Source organism: Podarcis bocagei (assembly GCF_964188305.1).
Source record: "Podarcis bocagei genome assembly, chromosome: 4".
Taxonomy (NCBI): Eukaryota; Metazoa; Chordata; class Lepidosauria; order Squamata; family Lacertidae; genus Podarcis; species Podarcis bocagei.
The window spans coordinates 64,653,417-64,672,322 of NC_138128.1; the positions used below are offsets into that span (position 1 = coordinate 64,653,417).

Below are 18,906 nucleotides of genomic sequence, written 5' to 3' on the forward strand. Positions count from 1 at the left end.
AACTAAAAGGAAAGATTTAAAAAAGGAGGTTGCCATTTAATTTGTGATAGTGTAAGACAGTGTGGCTGACAGGAGAATATTAAGATGGAAGTGGCTATTAAAATGACTTGGAAGCAACCCCCTTTCTCATTGGTATTATGGAATTGGCAGAAAATGAGGGATGATTATTTTAATGGAAGCAAACCATAGGGATATGTGCTTAGGTGTGCTTGTAGCTGTAGAACAAATTGATAAATGCTGGTACATTTGATACCTCACAGGCGCAGCGTCATAAATATTCTAGAAAAGATGTTAAGACTAACATTTTATTAGTTACTGGAATTTAGCATCACTTTTCAGTTCAACTGAGTGCATTTCTCATATGCCCTAGCATTCTACAAACCTTCTGTGGAGAATCCTAGGCAGTGCACTGCAAAACATAAGTTGTCCTCTGGTGTATGTCGTGTGTGCGTGCACACACACACACACACACACACACACACCACTTTGTCAGTAGATCTCTGTTAAAAAATACAGTCCGTTTTTGTTTTCTTTGTCCCTTCCCCCATTTTTTTTCATCTGCTTTGTTACTGGATCGGTTCTTTACTTTTAGTGTCTTCCAGCTTATTTCCACTGAGTTTAGCCATGCATATTTTTCTCCCACTGAGATTGTATACATATATTAGAACTCTAACTCACACGTTTGTCAGCAGTACATGCTACACTCTGCAGGCATAGCAGGTTCAGATAGAAAGCCCCATTGGCAATACAATAAATCAAGCGATTAACAAGAAGTAACTCTGGTTTTCCTTTGCAAAAGCACATGGTCTTAAAAGATGAGATAATTCTAATGTAGAAAAGTTCAGGTTTATTGTTGTGCATGAATTTATAAATAGTTGGGGGGTTCCATTGAAAAACAAGAAATACCTCAAAAAAATGTGAGCCAGCACAAATATAACACTTGGGTATCTGCAAACCATGATGTCCAAATCAAGCTCCAGCCTCTCTTTGTTATCCAGACTGATATCCCCCTCCCTTGCCAGTTTAGCTATAATGCATTACATGCAAGCCAGTGGAAGTGATCAAGACACTGGAGTGAAACCATGGTTTGAAAACATTTGCAAACCATGGTTCTGAGGGAACTTTGTGTTAGCAGTGGTTTGCATTACTGTACATGTAGCCTAAAAACAAGGTTAATTTGTCAGGATTCAGTCCACAGAAGAAGAGCAAGGGGAGCAGGAACCTCCAGGAGATCACCACACAGAATCGATCATGTTATCAAAGACCAATTTAGGGAGTAGTCCTGCGGACGTCAGTGGGAACGTTAAAAAGCAAAGTTACAGGCCAAACAAGCTGAAGTCAAGTTGGAGATAATTCATCTAACACTCTTCTCTTCCTCACCCCCCTAAGCCACAACCAAGCATATTCAAAAGAAGCAAACACATTTTAAGCTCTTCAGATATAATTAATAGGGAACTGAAGTGCCATAAAAATGGGGGTACACACACATTAAGGTGGTGGCTGGTTGGTGGAAGGACCCTGAGTGACAGGCAGGGAAGAGAATACCTTCCAGGGTGAGAGACTATTGAGAAGAAAGGAAAACCCCCAGGTGAGAGCTGGGGAGGGTTCATCCCTTTCTGTGTGAGACTAAGGTTAAGAGCTACCTTTGAAGTTTCTTTTTTCTTTCTCTGTTTTTGTTCTTATTTAGATTAGATTCTTTTATTTTATTGCAGTATGAAAAAGCTTTCATAAAATCTATTTTTTTAATAATAAAAAAGGAGTGCATGGTGTTATGTCATTCTTTGCCAAGCAAAAAAATTACATTCTATTACAGTTCAGAAGATCAGAAGGTTGCTTTGGAAATGGAAAGGTAGCATCATCTCCAGCCTCCAGCCATATGTTCATATTTTGACTGCTGTCATACATGATGCTGAAATGCCTTTTCATTCCTTGTTTGGCATGAATCGTAAACAGATGCTTAGTTCATTTGCCATCCTTACAATACATTTTTTAAAACTCAGAAGTACATTCCATTGACTTTAGTGTTGCTTGTAAAGTGCAGTTAGATTTTCGGCATTAATCTGGAGAACCTGGAAAGGACAATTTACATTATATCATCTCTGGTCTTGTGCTAGTCCCACAGGCTATTGCCTGTCCATCAGTACTGTAGCCAAGATCAACGATGTCAACAGCAAAATAAATTAAAATGTTTTTCATATCTAGCGATGTTTAAACCATAGAAGTTTGGCAAGTTACTTCGTTAAGCTTATAAAAATATTGATGTTGTATTTCATGCTCTAGTAGTTTGTTGGCTTGTAACACAGCTTGCTTCCGTATGAGTGAGCACCTGAATTCATCATGAACATACGCATGCACTCTAAAGCAATCACCTTTGAAGGAAATAATTTATGAATAAGGGTGATAATTAATTGAATTAGCATTCTCATGTTACCTTATTCTGTTCTCTGCTTTTAGAATTTGCCTTGCTGATGCTGCTTTATATTGTAGCATTGATGTACCCGGTGCCTTTAAAAAGTTAACATAGGCAACATAGATGGGTCTCTGCATTGGGGAAAATAACAGAGGGAGAGATGGAGTCACACAGATGGAGATATGATACAAGTCACACAACGACCAGTTGCATCACCATCATCATTAGTGAGCAGACTCTGGGATCCTAATTCAGGTTGGAACCATGGCGGGAGATGTGGGAGCTTTTAACATTTTGCTTCCCTCTATGGTTCAGTGCGGGTGGCACTGTGAGTTAAACCACAGAGCCTAGGGCTTGCTGATCAGCAGGTCGGCGGTTCGAATCCCCGTGACGGGGTGAGCTCCCATTTCTCAGTCCCTGCTCCTGCCAACCTAGTAGTTCGAAAGCACGTCAAAGTGCAAGTAGATAAAATAGGTATTGCTCTGGCGAGAAGGTAAACAGCATTTCCATGCTATGGTTAGCCAGAAGTGGCTTAGTCATGCTGGCCACATGACCCAGAAACTGTACGCTGGCTCCCTCGGCCAATAAAGCGAGATGAGTGCTGCAACCCCAGAGTCATCCACAATTGGACCTAATGGTCAGGGGTCCCTTTACGTTCAGATCAGGGCCCCACCCTAGATGCTTTTTATTCTGTGCCCCTGCCCCATATAAACCATTCGCACCCTCAGAATACATCCCTCCTGCCTCCACTAATAAAGCCATTTGGAAGAGAAGGTGGAACAAGCAACATGACTTGCAGATAAGCAGTCCGTGGTTATTTAAGATACTCTACTTCCTCAAAACGTTTCCACAGCTACATAACAGTATGTATTTCTACATGGCAAGCTGACTGTTGTTTAGTGTATGAATGATCTTGTTTGGCCTCCAGGAATGTCTCGGGAAAAGGGGCTAATCTTTCCAATGTGATGCTGATCTATTACAAATAAATTCACTTGACATGGTACACTCTCTAGGAAGCTGCCGATAAACAAAACCATGTGCATTTGTTTTTGAGGCATTTATAATGGAAGAGAACGTGTGAGGTTTGCTCAAGCTGTGTTTCGCTATGTTGTTTAGAGCTTACACTAATCAGCCAAATGGAAATGATTTTGAATGGCATTGTGTTTTATTAGCATTAAGGGACTAACAGGCAAGTAAATGTTAAATCATTTTTGACATCCATTCTGTCATGGTTTATAAAAAGTACTTGTACACCCTAGAGAGAGTCTGCTACAAATCTAATGCAGCAATGTGGTAAGGTTCTCTCCCCACCCCTTCATGAATAGATATTAGAAAACCCTTCATTTGCTTCTATAAATGATTTATCTGCTGTGTACTAAAATTTAGTTGTACTTCTATACTTTAGGCATATATCTACAATTAAATATGTCTGAACTTTCAGTGGGCAGTTGATTCCTGTGTTATGTGGCTCTTATCAGATGAGCTAGGTTTAAAATTTAAGGTCAGATATTGGGCATATTTGTGCAGCTTGGCATCTGAAAACACAAACTACACACACAAATCTGAGTAGTGATGGCTGGGTTTTGATTTAGCAAAGTGGTATTTAATAATTTTATGATATTTTTGTGTCTCTCTGTGTGTTTTACCCATGGCTGTGTATTGTGCTTTTTGGATGATGTTTTTAAATTGTTTTATTGCTGGCCTTTATTGTTCTTTTCAAACATTGCTATTTTGTTTTTGTTTTATTATGTTCATGAGCTGCCTTGAACTATATGAGGAAAAGCAAGATATAAATAACTTGAATAAATGAATGAATGAGCAGGGAAAGGATTAAGCAAACTCTCCCTCCTCTTTGCCTGCCCACTCCTGATTCTACCCATTAGAAATGGCTTTTTTAGCTCCAACTGGGCTGTTAGGCTACAGGTTTGTGTACACTTTGTAAGCTGAGTTTTAAGAAGTGCAGAACTAGAGGCTAAAATGCTGGCTATAGCAGAATGTTAGGGCAACTTAGATTTCAGAAAGAACAAAACACACAAAAAAATGACCAGCCTGTGAAGAAACTCTGTTCCTGATTCCCATAGTAAAGAATCATTGCTTTGCACTTAGAAAACAGAGTAACTCAAGGGGTGTTGCATATATCTGGGGGTTCCCTGACTCATACGCCTGTACTACATTAAATTAAATGACGGAGCCGAATAAAAAGGCTTTTCATGATACTACAGCTCCTCATCAATTTGCCAATTCATAGAATCCTCAGGTCTTCTCTTCCCGGTTTTAATTAATAATTCTTTCACAATATCAGGTGCGAAAATACTGTGCTGGGAAACACACCAGCTGAATTATGGAAATGTCTTAATGCCAAATGACAGCATCATATTTTGAGAAAAGTTGTCGTGCCGTTTGCAGTATTGAAAACAGATGGAGGTGTGCAGAGAAAAGGGGGAGCCTACGAGAAGGCCCAGGCTTTGTTGCCAGAGGCTGAGTTGATGTTTATATTACAGATCACAAAGAGATTGCAGTCTCCCAATAGGAAAAATTCTCTGGGTACAAAAGCGACAAAAACTGTTTAAAGTTGCAAAATATACGAAAATGATATTTTAGATGGCAACACTAACACTAAGAACATTTTCTAATTTGGAGAAGTCTAAAAATAAGGGCAAACACAAGCCCTAACTAGTTTCACAAGGCCAAACCCTGCACATTGCAGGGGGTTGGGACCCTCAAGGTCCTTTCTAACTCTACAATTCTATGATTTGGTCATCCTATGAAATCATGGTAAAGCATACCGTTCTACCAAAGATTCAAAGTATGGAGGTTAATACTTGTGCAAGTCAAATGGTATTTGGCTGGCGTCTTGGTGTTAAAGTAGACACCAGATGAATCACACTGCAGAGGACATTCCATAAACAGAAGACCACTTTTAAGAAGTCTCTTGTGACAACCCACCATATTTCAGCTTTCAGGGACACACAGAAAAGGGTCTCTGTTGACCTCAGGGCTTGGATTGAACCCTCAGATTACTTATTTCTGTCGCTCTGACAAATGTATTAATTTTACTTAATTTGTAGCAGCATTGTGAAACACAGCTGAATGTGCATGCACTTTTACATGTCTCTGGCCACGTCTCTACTCAGATGTAAGTCCTGTTGCATTCAGTGGGGCTTACTTCCCGGTAAATGAAGATAAGACTGCAGCCTTAGTGTCATGCTATGGGAGTTTCATTGGACCGTCTCCAACTAACCTTTACTCAGAGTAGAGCCATTGCTGATGGGCATGTTAAGTCTGCTCAGAGTATGACTAACATTCAATACAATCCATTGCAAATAACTTATAAGCAAGCTATTTACTTCTGTGTCGTATATCAAATTCTGAATTTTTTTCTAATTCTAGCATTATCGTTCATTTCCACATTCTGCTAAGGTATTTCTAGGACTCAAGTCAATTATAGCTGGGTTTTTGGAGATCGGATACAAAGTGCCTGTCCAATTTTTTCTGCTCCCACTGAGCAACACTTTGTATCCCTTGCCAATTTTCATCACTATAGTTAAGAATATGGCTTTCTGGCTACTTGGACTGGTTGTATTCAGCAGGAACCGAGAAACGAATACATTGTTTTGGCAGTAAAACTGACCTCATTCGTTTGCTGTATTCCAAGCCACAATATAATGATTTATTTACTTAAAACATTTCTACAGAAAATGTTCATGGTGGCTTAAATCACCAAATTTAAAACATCAGGTATTAAAATATAATAAAATAAACATTGCTGCTTAAATCCTTCTTTAAAACAGCCTGGAAGTAAACAAAATCAGGAACTGGAAGACCATGGACCTGTCAAAACATAAGGTTTCTGCTTGATGTCTAAGTCCGCAGGCTGAACCCAACTCACTTGGAAATAAATTCAGTTGAATTAAATAAATCTTTCTTCTGAGTAGATATGTTTATGGTTGCACTGTAAATGTCAACTCAGGGCTCTTTCACACTTCACCTTGTGCCGTGCCTAAAAAGCACAGCTCCAAACAATTTTCCATTTGACCCACACTTTCTAGGCATGGGTCTGCGTGGTTTCCCCCTTGCTCCGCTTCTTTCCAAGGGAAAAGCTGCTCTTCAGCAATAGAGTGGAACAAATGTCCATCTGGGAAGAATCCAAATTGCTGTTTGCTCTGATTGAGCACTAAAGAGTGGTTTTCCCTGGGGGAAAGCAGCAGAACAAGAGGAAGTGTCAATAAGTTCACAGTGTCACAGGGATAGGGAGTTTCATAGCCTGGTTGCTGCAATGGAAAATGCCATCTCCTTTAGCTTGTTCAGAGTGGCTGGGGAAACCCAGCCAGATGGGTGGGGTATAAACAATTCTGGGCATTTGTAAATCTCCCTCAAAACAGGAAATGTGATTTTTAGTGCATGATTAAGGTGTTCAACATAAGCTAGTATAGTGATTTTCAACCAGTGTGCAATGGCACCCTGGGGTGCCTTGAAAGATGGTACGGGGTGCCACGGGCAACACTGGCCTCTGTCCCTCTTTCCTTCCCTCCCTTCCTCTAATGCCCTCTTGCCTCTCTGCCTCCTAAAGGCTGCATGGCTGTTTGTTGCAGCAGCCCTGACTACAAGCTCCCCAGGTGAATGGTGCCTCTGGGGCTGTCCAGGGGGTGTTTCCCAGGCCCCTGGTGTTTCCCAGCCTCTCTTTGGGGCAGGGAGGGCAGCTCAGAGACCAGTGGCTGTCCAGAGGACTCCCAAGGAGAGGGGAGAGTTTAAGAATGCTCCACAAGGGAGGGTGTTTGAAAAGGGTGAGGGGCTGCTGACTCTGCAGGCAAGGGGTGACAGAACTGGGCTTCTGAGACCCACAGGGGTGCCACAGAAAAAATGTAGTTGGTCAAGAGAGCCGTGGACCCAAAAAGATTGAAAACCTCTGAGCTATAGTATTAACTTTTGCTATATTGATAGTTCAACACGCCTTCTAGAAAAGAATGAATGAATGAATAAATAAATAAATAATAAATAGACTATAGACAATTTTGCCTCTCTGTTTGTCAAGAGATGTCAAGATAGCCAAATACATTTGGCAATCAGTTTATTATAAATATGTGAAAATACTAGAAAAACATATGCATTGATCATGTTCATTACTTTCAACAATTGACTTGTGCCTGTTAAGTGTTAATAGGCTGATATACATTTATTTATTTATCATTTAATTAGAGAAGAATTCCTTCCATCCTCTAACTCTGAAAAGATGCAAAGGTGTTTCCACTTTATGCTGAACTGGAAGCATTAAACCATTTCCTTTATAAGCAGAAGACCTGAGGATAAAAATATGTACCCGTTGAAAGGTACAACCAAGTGAATAAATGTTATCATTATCCTCACAAAATTAAAAATGCAGAGCTTGAGACTTAGCCATTCTATCTAAATCAGCACTGCTGTGTTGTTTGTAGATTTATTACAATCAGTGCAGCTAAATGTGGAATAAAATTACTCCTTAGTACGAGTCACAGTATTTGACCCTTGAGCTGAAAGTGCTTTCTTCCTTGAAAATATAATGCTGTGTGCATTAGCTTCTAATACTGTGGCAGCTGTGCTCAGCCTAGGCAATAAGAAGGAAAGGGAGAGAAAGTAGAAGGGAGGGAGAGACAAGGTCTTTCCATTTATTGGACCTTTTGCAAAAAGATTGCACATTAACCTAACGTTACATTGAAATCAGCAGTGTGTTAATCACAGGTGGGTTGACTTGATCACGTGAGTCTAACGTGTTTTCCCCTCATAATCATAACTCTCAGCACAAACATTTTACCTTCTGCAGTGTTTTACCAATCATAGTATACAGTGGTGCCCCGCAAGACGAATGCCTCGCAAGATGGAAAACTCGCTAGACGAAAGAGTTTTCCGTTTTGGAGGTGCTTCGCAAAACGAATTTCCTATGGGCTTGCTTCGCAAGACGACAATGTCTTGCAAGTTCCTGCTGGTTTTAGCGGCTTATCTGCTGATCCGATCAGCAGATAAGCCGCTAAAAGCCGCTAATAGCGCTAATCCGCTAATCCTTCAATGGGCTTGCTTCGCAAGACAAAAAAACCGCTAGACAAAGAGAATCACAGAACGGATTCTTTTCGTCTTGCGAGGCACCACTGTAATTGTCTTGGATTAGTTTACAGAATGAAGTGAAAACTGCCAAACTGACAATGTGATGGAATGTGTGTGTAGCTTATGGGCATGTGTTTTGTTTCAGCAAACCTTATTGTTCAAGGATGGAAAAGAGCTTCTTCAAAGTTCTCAGCAGCACATACAGAATTTACTAGGAAGTGTAAGGTCTGCCACTTGGTACTACTCATCTAGTTCGCAGATCCCTGCCATACGGAGATTTATAGACATTGCTGACCACCTGGCAACTATGTTTGTGAGCCCTCTTCTTGACATGGGGCACACAGTAATTGCATCTGTGGAGGATATACCCTGTGTCTTTAAAAAACAAACTTGGTATTTTCATTCTAGTGACAAGAAATGATGGGCACGATCCTGTACCCATTTAGCTGGAAGTAAACCCCATTAAATTCAAAGGGACTTGCTGCTGAATAGACATGTGTAGAATTGCACTGCAAAGATGTACTTGTCCATTATTGTTTTTGCTGACTCTAGTTCTGCTCCTCTCCTCTCCTCATCACTAACAATGCAATAAACGAATTGTTTCCTTTATACTCTCACCTACAGCTGGACCGCTGGAGCTGCCTCTATTTGAACTGATACCATCCCAGAGACAAGTGGTTTTTCATGGCGACCGCTTACCATTTCAGTGTACAGCAACATACCTCGATAATACTACACAAGTGCATTGGTACCACGATGGACGCCTAGTTGAAACGGATGACGAAAGTGGCGTGTTTGTGGAGGACAGCATAACGCATGACTGCTGTTTAATCACACGGTAATATATTCCCATCTTTGGTATTATTTAGAACAGCTTTTCCCAACCTGGTGCACTTCAATTATATATAGGGCTACAATTTCCATCAGCCCCAGTCAGCATGGCTCAATGGTCAGGGATGATAGGTGTTACGATTCAACAACTTCTGGAAGGCACTGGGTCAGGGGAAACATACAGTATGATTTTAGCAGTGTGGTGACTGATGGTGACTAGTTTGGGTTTTTCTTTTGGTCTTTCCTGGCTGCCAGGTAGATTTCCATCTTTCTGAGATGCTCACACTTCTCCAGATTCAAACTGGAGCCTAACTATCAGATGTTAGATTCTCCCCCCCCCCCATTTCATTTGGTTAAGCTGTAAGCCAGTGGAACCTGCGTGGTACATTTGGGAGAGGTGTTTGACAGATGACATAAAGGTATTTTAATACTCCCAAGTGCTTTAGGAGACATATGATGAGTAAAGAGAGTAACTTCTTCTCAGAATGATCCCTGAAATACTCGTTTCTTTTGCTGATGAATTCCAGCTCTGCAGCCTCGTCCATCAAATGTCTACCGAAACTTTCCATTTAAATTCAACAATGCTAAAGGGCAGACATTTCCCTGGAACATGCATTGGTTTTTGATAGCCCTTTGGAGGTGTCTAAACTAGAATTATAGGTGATTCTGTTGATAAAAAGTTTCTCATTGGTTATGTATTATATTCATGATAGTACTTACCTCTGAGCAGATATGTATAGGATTGCGGTGTTGACATATTTTCCCCTCGTGGAAAATGGCTAGCTGCTACAAACTACCTCGCAATGGATGCTCCCTCTCCCACCACTTTCTGTTAATGATCAGGTGGAGTAATATTTAAAGGCTGTCTATGAATTCTCCAGTCTCTCTCTCTCTTTCACTCTGTAACACAGAGGGGAAAAGTGTTCACACCGATTAACATCAGTTTCTTTCTATGTCGACCATTTATTCATTAGTATCATTTTACTAGAACAAGCTTTTTCTTCTTAAAAACGCAACTTCGTTGTTTAATGTCTTGGATTTATTTATTTATTTTCAAACACTCTTGCTGAGAATCTGTGCCCCCGTGAGATTTTTTTCAGAAGGGTCCTGCTGTTGCACCTGCCAGGAATACCTAGACAGAACAATTCTCAAAGCCGCATGCATTTGGCAGCAAACCAATGCAAGTGTATTAAGAACCTGAATCATGCTTTATGATTTTTTTTTATATTGGACCGTACAGTCTCAGAACTACGATGCCCTGCCAGGTTGCTGTAATTTGTGTGTGTTTACTTTATATCGAGGAACAACTGACATCATCTAGTTCATTTTTTTACCAGTAGGAGACTGGAATGATGAGCTATACTGCTGCTTTTCAACCTTTGCTATGCAAAAAAATTGTTTTACAGTATACAAAATTGCCTTGTGGCGAATGTTTAGAAAGATCAAAAAAGAGGCAGCATGTTGAATATGGGAAGGTTGAAACTGATTCACAACATAAAAATCAATATGTGCAACGCGGGGCTGATTGTTTAATTAGTGCTATCAAACACCTGCTGCTTAAATTACTGGGTAGATACTGCCCTGCCCTCTCATTTCTGCAAATGCAGACTTTCTTTGCAGCCCACCATAAAACTAAATGTCTGATTAATATGATCTAATCTGCCTTGATTTTTTAACACTTCTCCTCCCACTTTCTATACCCATGAAGTTAACAGAATGTAGCCCATATATCATGACCTAGCATTACTTTTGAATATTTTACTAATTGTATTTTTGAAAGCCAACAGACTTTGCATAGTTAACACTTTTGAATATTTGTGACCCTTGCAAAAATATCTATCATATGGGGTCAGCGATAGGGAGCCAGTAAAATTGGTGGGACAGCATTTTGTAGCTGTTTGCAAGGTTCCCAGAAGAACTGTAGAAAGCTTTAGAAAGGGCTGCTGAAAATGGAGGGCCATTTTGGCTCAGCCTCAAGTATAGCTCCACATATAAAATCAAATTAATGTGTGTGCAACTGTTACTGTAAGTGTTGTCATAGAAACAGGGGCAGTCTTCCACCCCCTGTGTTTAACTGTATGTGTTGCCTATTAGTGCAGATACTATACTTTAGTGCAGATACTAGTCTTTCCAAAGCTACTTTCTGAAATTTGTAAAGAGAATGACTAAAAGTGTCCATATATCCTGATTGTTCTGGATATGTATTTCCAGCTCAACACAATTATCATTTATAGACATACCAGTTTTATTGTCTTTCCTTTGTCAATATAAGATATTCAGCCACATTACTAGCTTTGTTAAGACATAATTGAAAATAAATGACAGCCTAAACATTTTTTTGTACTGTGCTAATGAAACTAATTTATAAAGTGAGACTCTGCCTCATGACATTTTTCTTGGCAACAAATGTTTCCATATGGGACACTTGAGAATATGTTTTCCATTAGTTCTTACTTCAATTTTTCAGGTATTGGCCAATAATAATATTATTTGAACTTTTCAAAGTTACTCTGACATATCGTTTCCATGGTCATATGTATACTTTAGTATATAAGTTAAGAAACATGTTCCCTACCAGTCATTGAAATGGTATATTTCTACCATGAGCCAACCACATATTTCCTATAGCATTTGAAAATAATTTGTGCATCTGAAAAATATGCTCCTGGGAGCTGAGTTCAGCCCATTTCCCTGAGCAAATGTTTACCTCATATTGTCAAATTCCTTTATGTCTTTGAAGATTATGGAAAGTGTGTGGCTAGGCCATACCAGCCTGCCCACTTCTTTTTTAGTGGCCCTTCTCCAGCTATTCCCTTTTTTTGGAAGCATGGTTTGTATTCACAAAGGAGAAGGCCCCAACCCAAACAGAAGGATTAGCTATCCCAAATTTAATAGTATATTGTGAGGCACACCAATGAAGTTGGCTGAATTGGGTTTCACATAATAACAAAGAGAATCTATGTCAAGTGTGACAACTTTTTATCGAGATGCCTCTCAATTACCATATTTTTCACTCTATAGGATGCACCGGACCATAGGACACACCTTGTTATAGAGGGGGAGAACAAGAAAAAAAAAATTCTCCCCCTCTCTGCTCAGCGCCCCTTCAGCGAAGTGGCAGGAGAAACGGAGCCCCTTCCATTTCTCCTCCCGCTTCACTGAAGGGGCGCTGCGCAGCTCTCCCTCTCTCCCTCTCTTGCTCTCCTGGCTTCAGCGAAAGGAACCTGAAGCCTGCGGAGTGCAGTGGGAACTCGCGCTGCACTCCGAAGGCTTCAGGCAGTTATCCCTGAAGCCTGGAGAGCGAGAGGGGTCGGTGTGCACAGACCCCTCTCACTCTCCAGGCTTCAGCGAAAGCAACGCAAAGCCTCCGGAGCGTGGAGGGAGCGCTCCCTCTGCGCTTCAGAGGCTTTGCATTGCTATCACTGAAGCCAAGGAACCTGCATTCGCATCATAGGATGCACACACATTTCCCCTTAATTTTTGGAGGGGAAAAAGTGCGTCCTATAGAGCAAAAAATATGGTGCTTAAATGTGAGGCTTGAAAGGAATCCGTTTTTGTAATAAATCATCATCAACAGTAGCAATTAGTAATACAAAAGAGAGGACCTTTTTTGTCATTGCACTCTGAATTCCCCTGCCCCAGGTCATATCTGTCACTGGCATTACAATATTTTCAATGCCAGGTAATGTTCATTGGATAAATGTTGGAGGGTATGAGGTTATCAGACCCCCAAACCGTCTGAAGGCAATCCTGTATAGGGAAGGTTTTCTTTAATGTTTACGTTTTATTATGTTTTTATATTTTAATGATCTTCCTAGTTGGCCACACATTTTAGATGATGTTTTTTGTCACAATTTAGCCTTACACTGCTTTTCACTTTACAGTATAGGCTATTTTTTTTAGCACAGGCACAATGTGTTTTAAATATATTAGGTCTGATGAAAAAGAAAATGGAAAATGTTGACACCAAATGTATAGATGGCATAAACCTATGAGATAAAAGGGAATTGTGCGAAGACGATTAAATAAAGTGCAGCAGGAAACACTGGCAAGCAGCTGGAAAAGAAATGTAGTTGAGGGATAATATAGACTTTCAAAATAGAGTACCACAAGAAGGAGCAAGATGGCAAGCTTCTGTCTTATCCAGACACTGGCCTGGTTAACATGTCACAGTAAGTCAAACTATGGCCTATGCACAAACATGCTGGTGCCTCAGGAGGACCTTGAGGCACAGCATGAGTCAAATTTAGTGTGCCATCTGAACCTAGACTCAGAGGTGAGGCAAGGTGGGTGCGGTGGGTGCGTCTTGCCCCAGGTGCCAGCTTGACGGGGGGGGTGACATTTGCTGTGCTGCCCGTGCCATTTCCCCTCACTCCCAGCTGGAGGAGGCAGGCAGGGGAGAGGACGAGCAGCACAGGTGCAGCTCCCCGGGTTCAGGGTATGTTTGGGAGTCACAGGGGGCGCCGTTGCGCTGTTGCCCCAGCCCACATGGGACCCCCAGCATGATCATGGCCATGTCAGATGGCACCCTCCGGCAAGATCGTGGCCATACTGGATGGCACCCCTGGCGCGATCCCTGCCGCGCCAGATGGCACCCCCGGTGTGATTGTGGCAGCGCTGGATTGCACCCCCTGGGTATTATCGCCCCACCCCCTGGGTGGATTGCCCTGCCCCCAGGTGCACGGCATGTGTGCCACCCCGGGTGCTGGAGCGGCTAGCCCACCGCTGCCTAGACTTGGGGTTAAGGTCCCTCCTTTTTAACTATGATCAGTAACCAAGGTTTTTTCTGTGTTCCATGCTAAAAGGGCTGGCTGTTGGTGTTATAGCATAGCTTTTGTATGAGATTGTGCCATTTCTGAAGAGCTGTGTTGCAAAAGGCAAAGAGGAATCGTTGAGGATTTTGTTTGCTCTGTCTTAATCTGTAGGGCTTTTTAAAAAAAAAGAAAAAAAACACCTCTGAGTTAATCTCACTGTAGGTTTAAACTGAAAAAAGGATGTGTGTCAGGTATGCAAGAGAGAGGGAGAGAAAATGACGCTGCTGCCACTGAAGAATGACAGCTTATTTTTATAGCTCCATGCTCCAAGGCTGACTCCATGTCCAACACAGCTATATGAATAAATGATGCAGGCTTCCCAGTGATATGAAACTGTAATAAGAACTGTGATCAGAGCGCTCTTCATCAAAGATAACAAGACCTCGCCAAAGTCATGTTGTTGTAAATGGCTGTGTGGTATTATATGTATATATTGATACATAGGTTTCTCAGGCGCAATGAATTTTTCTGTTGTTCTTTCAGTAGGGGGGAAATATAGCACTTTCCCCAGCCATTTCCAGCTACTGGAGCTACTCAGCCAAGGCACTATAATTCCAATAAACATTAAAAAGGTTAACCACCTTATATTTTGTAACACGTTTCCAACCATGGATTATAATATGAAAGGCGAGCTAGAGTTTACACAGAATATACAAGCTTTGTACTGTCAGGCTGTCAACAAAACTGACAATATATTGTGTAGCAGAGATGATAGCCCTTTGTAGGGATTTGAGAAATGGAGAAACCATCATGCGCACCTAAAGTTATATGAAAGTCATGTTTTACACATTTTGTCTTCCGGCAAGAGAAAAAATGTCAAACAATACAGTCCAATAAAGAATTAAAACAACCGGCATTTCTAGAATTAGTGATCAAAGTTCAGCCAAGAGCGACATGTCTAACAGAATAGGCTTTCCTTGGCAGGCTGCTGAAACTTCGTAAATGAATGGAAAATGGCCAGTGCAAATAGTTCAAGCATCCCCAAAGCCAGATCTTATTTTGTGTGATACAAATATTGATTTGTGGCCAATGACAACCCTGAATGCAGAAGGCTTGTTGAATAGAATGAGTAAATACTTGGAGGAGGACAGTTGTGAAACCAGCTCAGGAAAAGTTCAGTTGTCCCACTTAGCACAACAGATGCGGTGGGGGGGGGGATTATACCGATGCAAAATGTGCTCGCATGTGACTTAGATTAAAGCAAAAACTGCTGGAGCTATAGTGTCTTGTGGGGCATAGGGTGAAAATACAAATGTTTAAATTAGCTTTGGTTGGAGCAGTTGAAAATGGAAATGAAGCAGCATTTGCAGCTTAATAAACATTACGTAATAAACATTATAATAAATGTTTATTACGATGTAATAAACATTACATCAGGACGCGGGTGACGCTGTGGGTTAAACCACAGAGCCTAGGACTTGCAGATCAGAAGGTCGGCGGTTCAAATCCCCGTGACGGGGTGAACTCCCGTTGCTTGGTCCCTGCTCCTGCCAACCTAGCAGTTCGAAAGCATGTCAAAGTGCAAGTAGATAAATAGGTACTGCTCCGGCGGGAAGGTAAACGGCGTTTCCATGCGCTGCTCTGGTTCGCCAGAAGCGGCTTAGTCATGCTGGCCACATGACCTGGAAGCTGTACGCCGGCTACCTCGGCCAATAAAGCGAGATGAGTGCTGCAACCCCAGAGTCGGTCACAACTGGACCTAATGGTCAGGGGTCCCTTTACCTTTACCTTAAACATTACAGATAGTAGCAGTGATATTACCACCTGCTTAGAGTGGCTGGTTGGGATCTGCTGTTAACCTCACCCACTTTGAGGTTGTCCAGTTCTGCAGGCTCTGGCTCAGCATCAGAGCAGTGGGGGTTCCATCAGAGGCACATTCTCAGTTTGAGGTGTCAGATAAAGTCATGTCCTCTACTCTGGACAGTCCTGGGACAGTTAATCCCTCAGGCAATGCCTTGTCTCTCTCCCTCTGAGGGGAGAACAGGACAGATTGCTTAAGAAGCAGCAGGAGTCTGGCAAACACTGAATTAAGAGCTGGGGAGGATATGGTGTTGCAATAACTGGGTCCTATGGCTTCCTTCTTTCCTGGAGCCCACATTGACTCATTTATTTTCTTCCCAAGTAATGGAATGCTTCCTGCTGCCAGATGGGTGTTGGGACTTCTGGTCTGGACTTCAGATTGTCTTATTTTCTTTCAAATATTTATGTACCCCTTCATATTCAAGATTCCTAAGCAGTGTACATAAAATGTTTTAAAAAGAGCGAGAGAACAATTGAAATTCATCATAAAAACAGGCCTTAAAATGCCTGCTGATTTTTTTTTTTGTTTTAAGTTTTTGTAATGTGCCTGAAGTTCAGCAAAGAGGGTACCTGTTTAATCTCAATCACTAGGATTGGACCGCCACAGGTTTGGGTCCACAACACTGAATGCCCAGCTTCTAGTAGTTATGATCCCTGCCTCTGAGCCAGCAGAGACTCCCTCAGATATCTCCATGATCAGGCCATGCGTTGAGGGATCAGGCACTCCTTAAGATATCCTAGACCCAAGTTGTTGAGGGCCTTCCAGAAGATCACTGAATCTGGCCAGTAACATTGGAACTGAATTGTGCTGGTTTGATCTCCAGGAAATATAGCATTATTCAACATCTAAACACATTCTGAGGGAGAGGAAGTGTCGGACACAAGCAGAGGGTGGCAAATGAAAGTCTGAATTACAATAATGCAACAAATACTAATTTTAAAATTAATTATTTTGGTGAACTCTGCTGGCTACCATTTTCTAGCTGCTCCCAAAGGCATGCAAACAAATAATCAAGGATTATCATACAAAGATTAGCACTTTTTATTCATCATCTTGGAAATGTTTTACTTAACAAAGCCTCGGTGTGGGTTTTCTGTTTGCTAGACCAGTTGCTGCTATAGTTTCATTGTGGTGGTGGTTCTTGTTTCTGTTGTCTGGGTCCAACACTGAATGTTGAGGGCTGTGTTGCTAGACCTAGTGAGCAGTGGGCTTTGTCAAAGCAAAGTCAACATTGTGGAATTGTAGGTTAGAAGTATGAGGGAAAAGTCCTGCAAATAGGCTGTGTTTCACTTGTCTAGCACTTCCCACGCTCTGGGTGGTTCCAGAGCTGACTTGACTACACAATCATTCAAGCAGTGGCAGAATGTCTAGAAGTATGAATGAAGCCAAGTTACAGGGAACCAGGCAGAGGGCCTTCTTGGTAGTGGCACCCACCCTGTGGAACGCCCTTCCACCAGATGTCAAAGAGAAAAACAACCACCCGACTTTTAGAAGACATCTGAAAGCAGCCCTGTTTAGGGAAGCTTTTAATGTTTAACAGACTATTGTATTTTAATATTTTGTTGGAAGCTGCCCAGAGTAGCTGGTGTAACCCAGCCAGATGGGCAGGGTATAAATAAATTATTATTATTATTATTATTGGGCATCATCTGCGATATTGAAGGAATCCAGTGGTTTATCTTTCAGATCATATGGCCTGTTTCTGCTCTGCATGCATATTTCATGCATATAAATTGCCCCATATTTAAAGCAGGTAAGAAGCAAAGTTTACTTTCTTTCTTTTTTAAAAAAAAAGAGTACAGTCTGCCTTTCCACTATGAAAGTATTCAAGGTGCTTGTTGTAGTTTGGCTCATTGGGACAAGACCCAAGAAAATGGCACCACAAAGCATGCATACAGATTTTCTCTGATTTAAACATCGATCCTGCTAGATCTAGGGACGTGGATGGCGCTGTGGGTTAAACCACAGAGCCTAGGACTTGCCGATCAGAAGGTGGGCAGTTCGAATCCCTGCGACAGGGTGGGCACCCGTTGCTCGGTCCCTGCTCCTGCCAACCTAGCAGTTCAAAAGCACATCAAAGTGCAAGTAGATAAATAGGTACCGCTCCGCCAGGAAGGTAAACGGCGTTTCCGTGTGCTGCTCTGGTTCGCCAGAAGCGGCTTAGTCATGCTGGCCACATGACCCGGAAGCTGTATGCCAGCTCCCTCGGCCAATAAAGTGAGATGAGTGCCACAACCCCAGAGTCGGCCACGACTGGACCTAATGGTCAGGGGTCCCTTTCCCTTTACCTGCTAAATCTACAGGCTGCTCTTAAATTTGTTTTCTAAGAACTGTTGAAGGATTCTGGGGGAGCAGTGTCTAACGAAGAAAGTATAAGGACCAAATTTTGGGTGAGTTGGGATGCTTTGCATGTGCACCACTGACCGAAAGCCATTATAATTTATTTGGATATCTAACCTGCTCTGTGCAGCAGCTGTGTTATCACACTAATCCACTAATGTGGAGCAGTGACTCCCCATGAGATTCAGGCATTCTCCACACACACACACACGGCTCTAAAATGCCCTCCAAAGAAGTTTGCAACACTCAACAGTAGTGTGTGTGTGTCTCAGCATATGTAGTGAGCAGTGGTGTAGCATGGATTTCCAGTGGCCGGGCCCACAATGATGGTGGTGGTGAGAAGGAGGAAAATGGACAGAGTAAGCATGCGCATTAAACTGCCTAGAGGTTTCTGTGTCACCCAGGAGATTGCAACCACAGTGATAAGAAAATATTTGTTCTGTTGTCTGGAGAGGCCACTTCCTGGCTCGCTTGGAGAATCCATTTTCAACCAAGCCCAGAAGCAGCACCAGGTGTTGAAGTTTTGCATCCCTAACAATTTTGCACCTAGGGCAACTGCCCCTGTGCCCCCCCTCCCCATGCCACTGGTAGTGAGTAAAACAACACAAAGGCTTGCTTTATGGAATGGTGTAAAA

General features: G+C 41.9%; 1 protein-coding gene across 1 annotated transcript in view; it reads left to right on the top strand.

Annotated features, from left to right (window-relative positions):
• The window catches only part of ADGRA1 (adhesion G protein-coupled receptor A1), a 313,459-nt gene that overhangs the window by 126,618 nt on the left and 167,935 nt on the right, over nucleotides 1-18,906 (top strand). Inside the window, exon 7 of the mRNA XM_081189457.1 lies at nucleotides 9,110-9,323. Coding sequence (XP_081045583.1) covers nucleotides 9,110-9,323 — 214 coding nt within the window. The remainder of the gene's footprint in view (nucleotides 1-9,109; nucleotides 9,324-18,906) is intronic.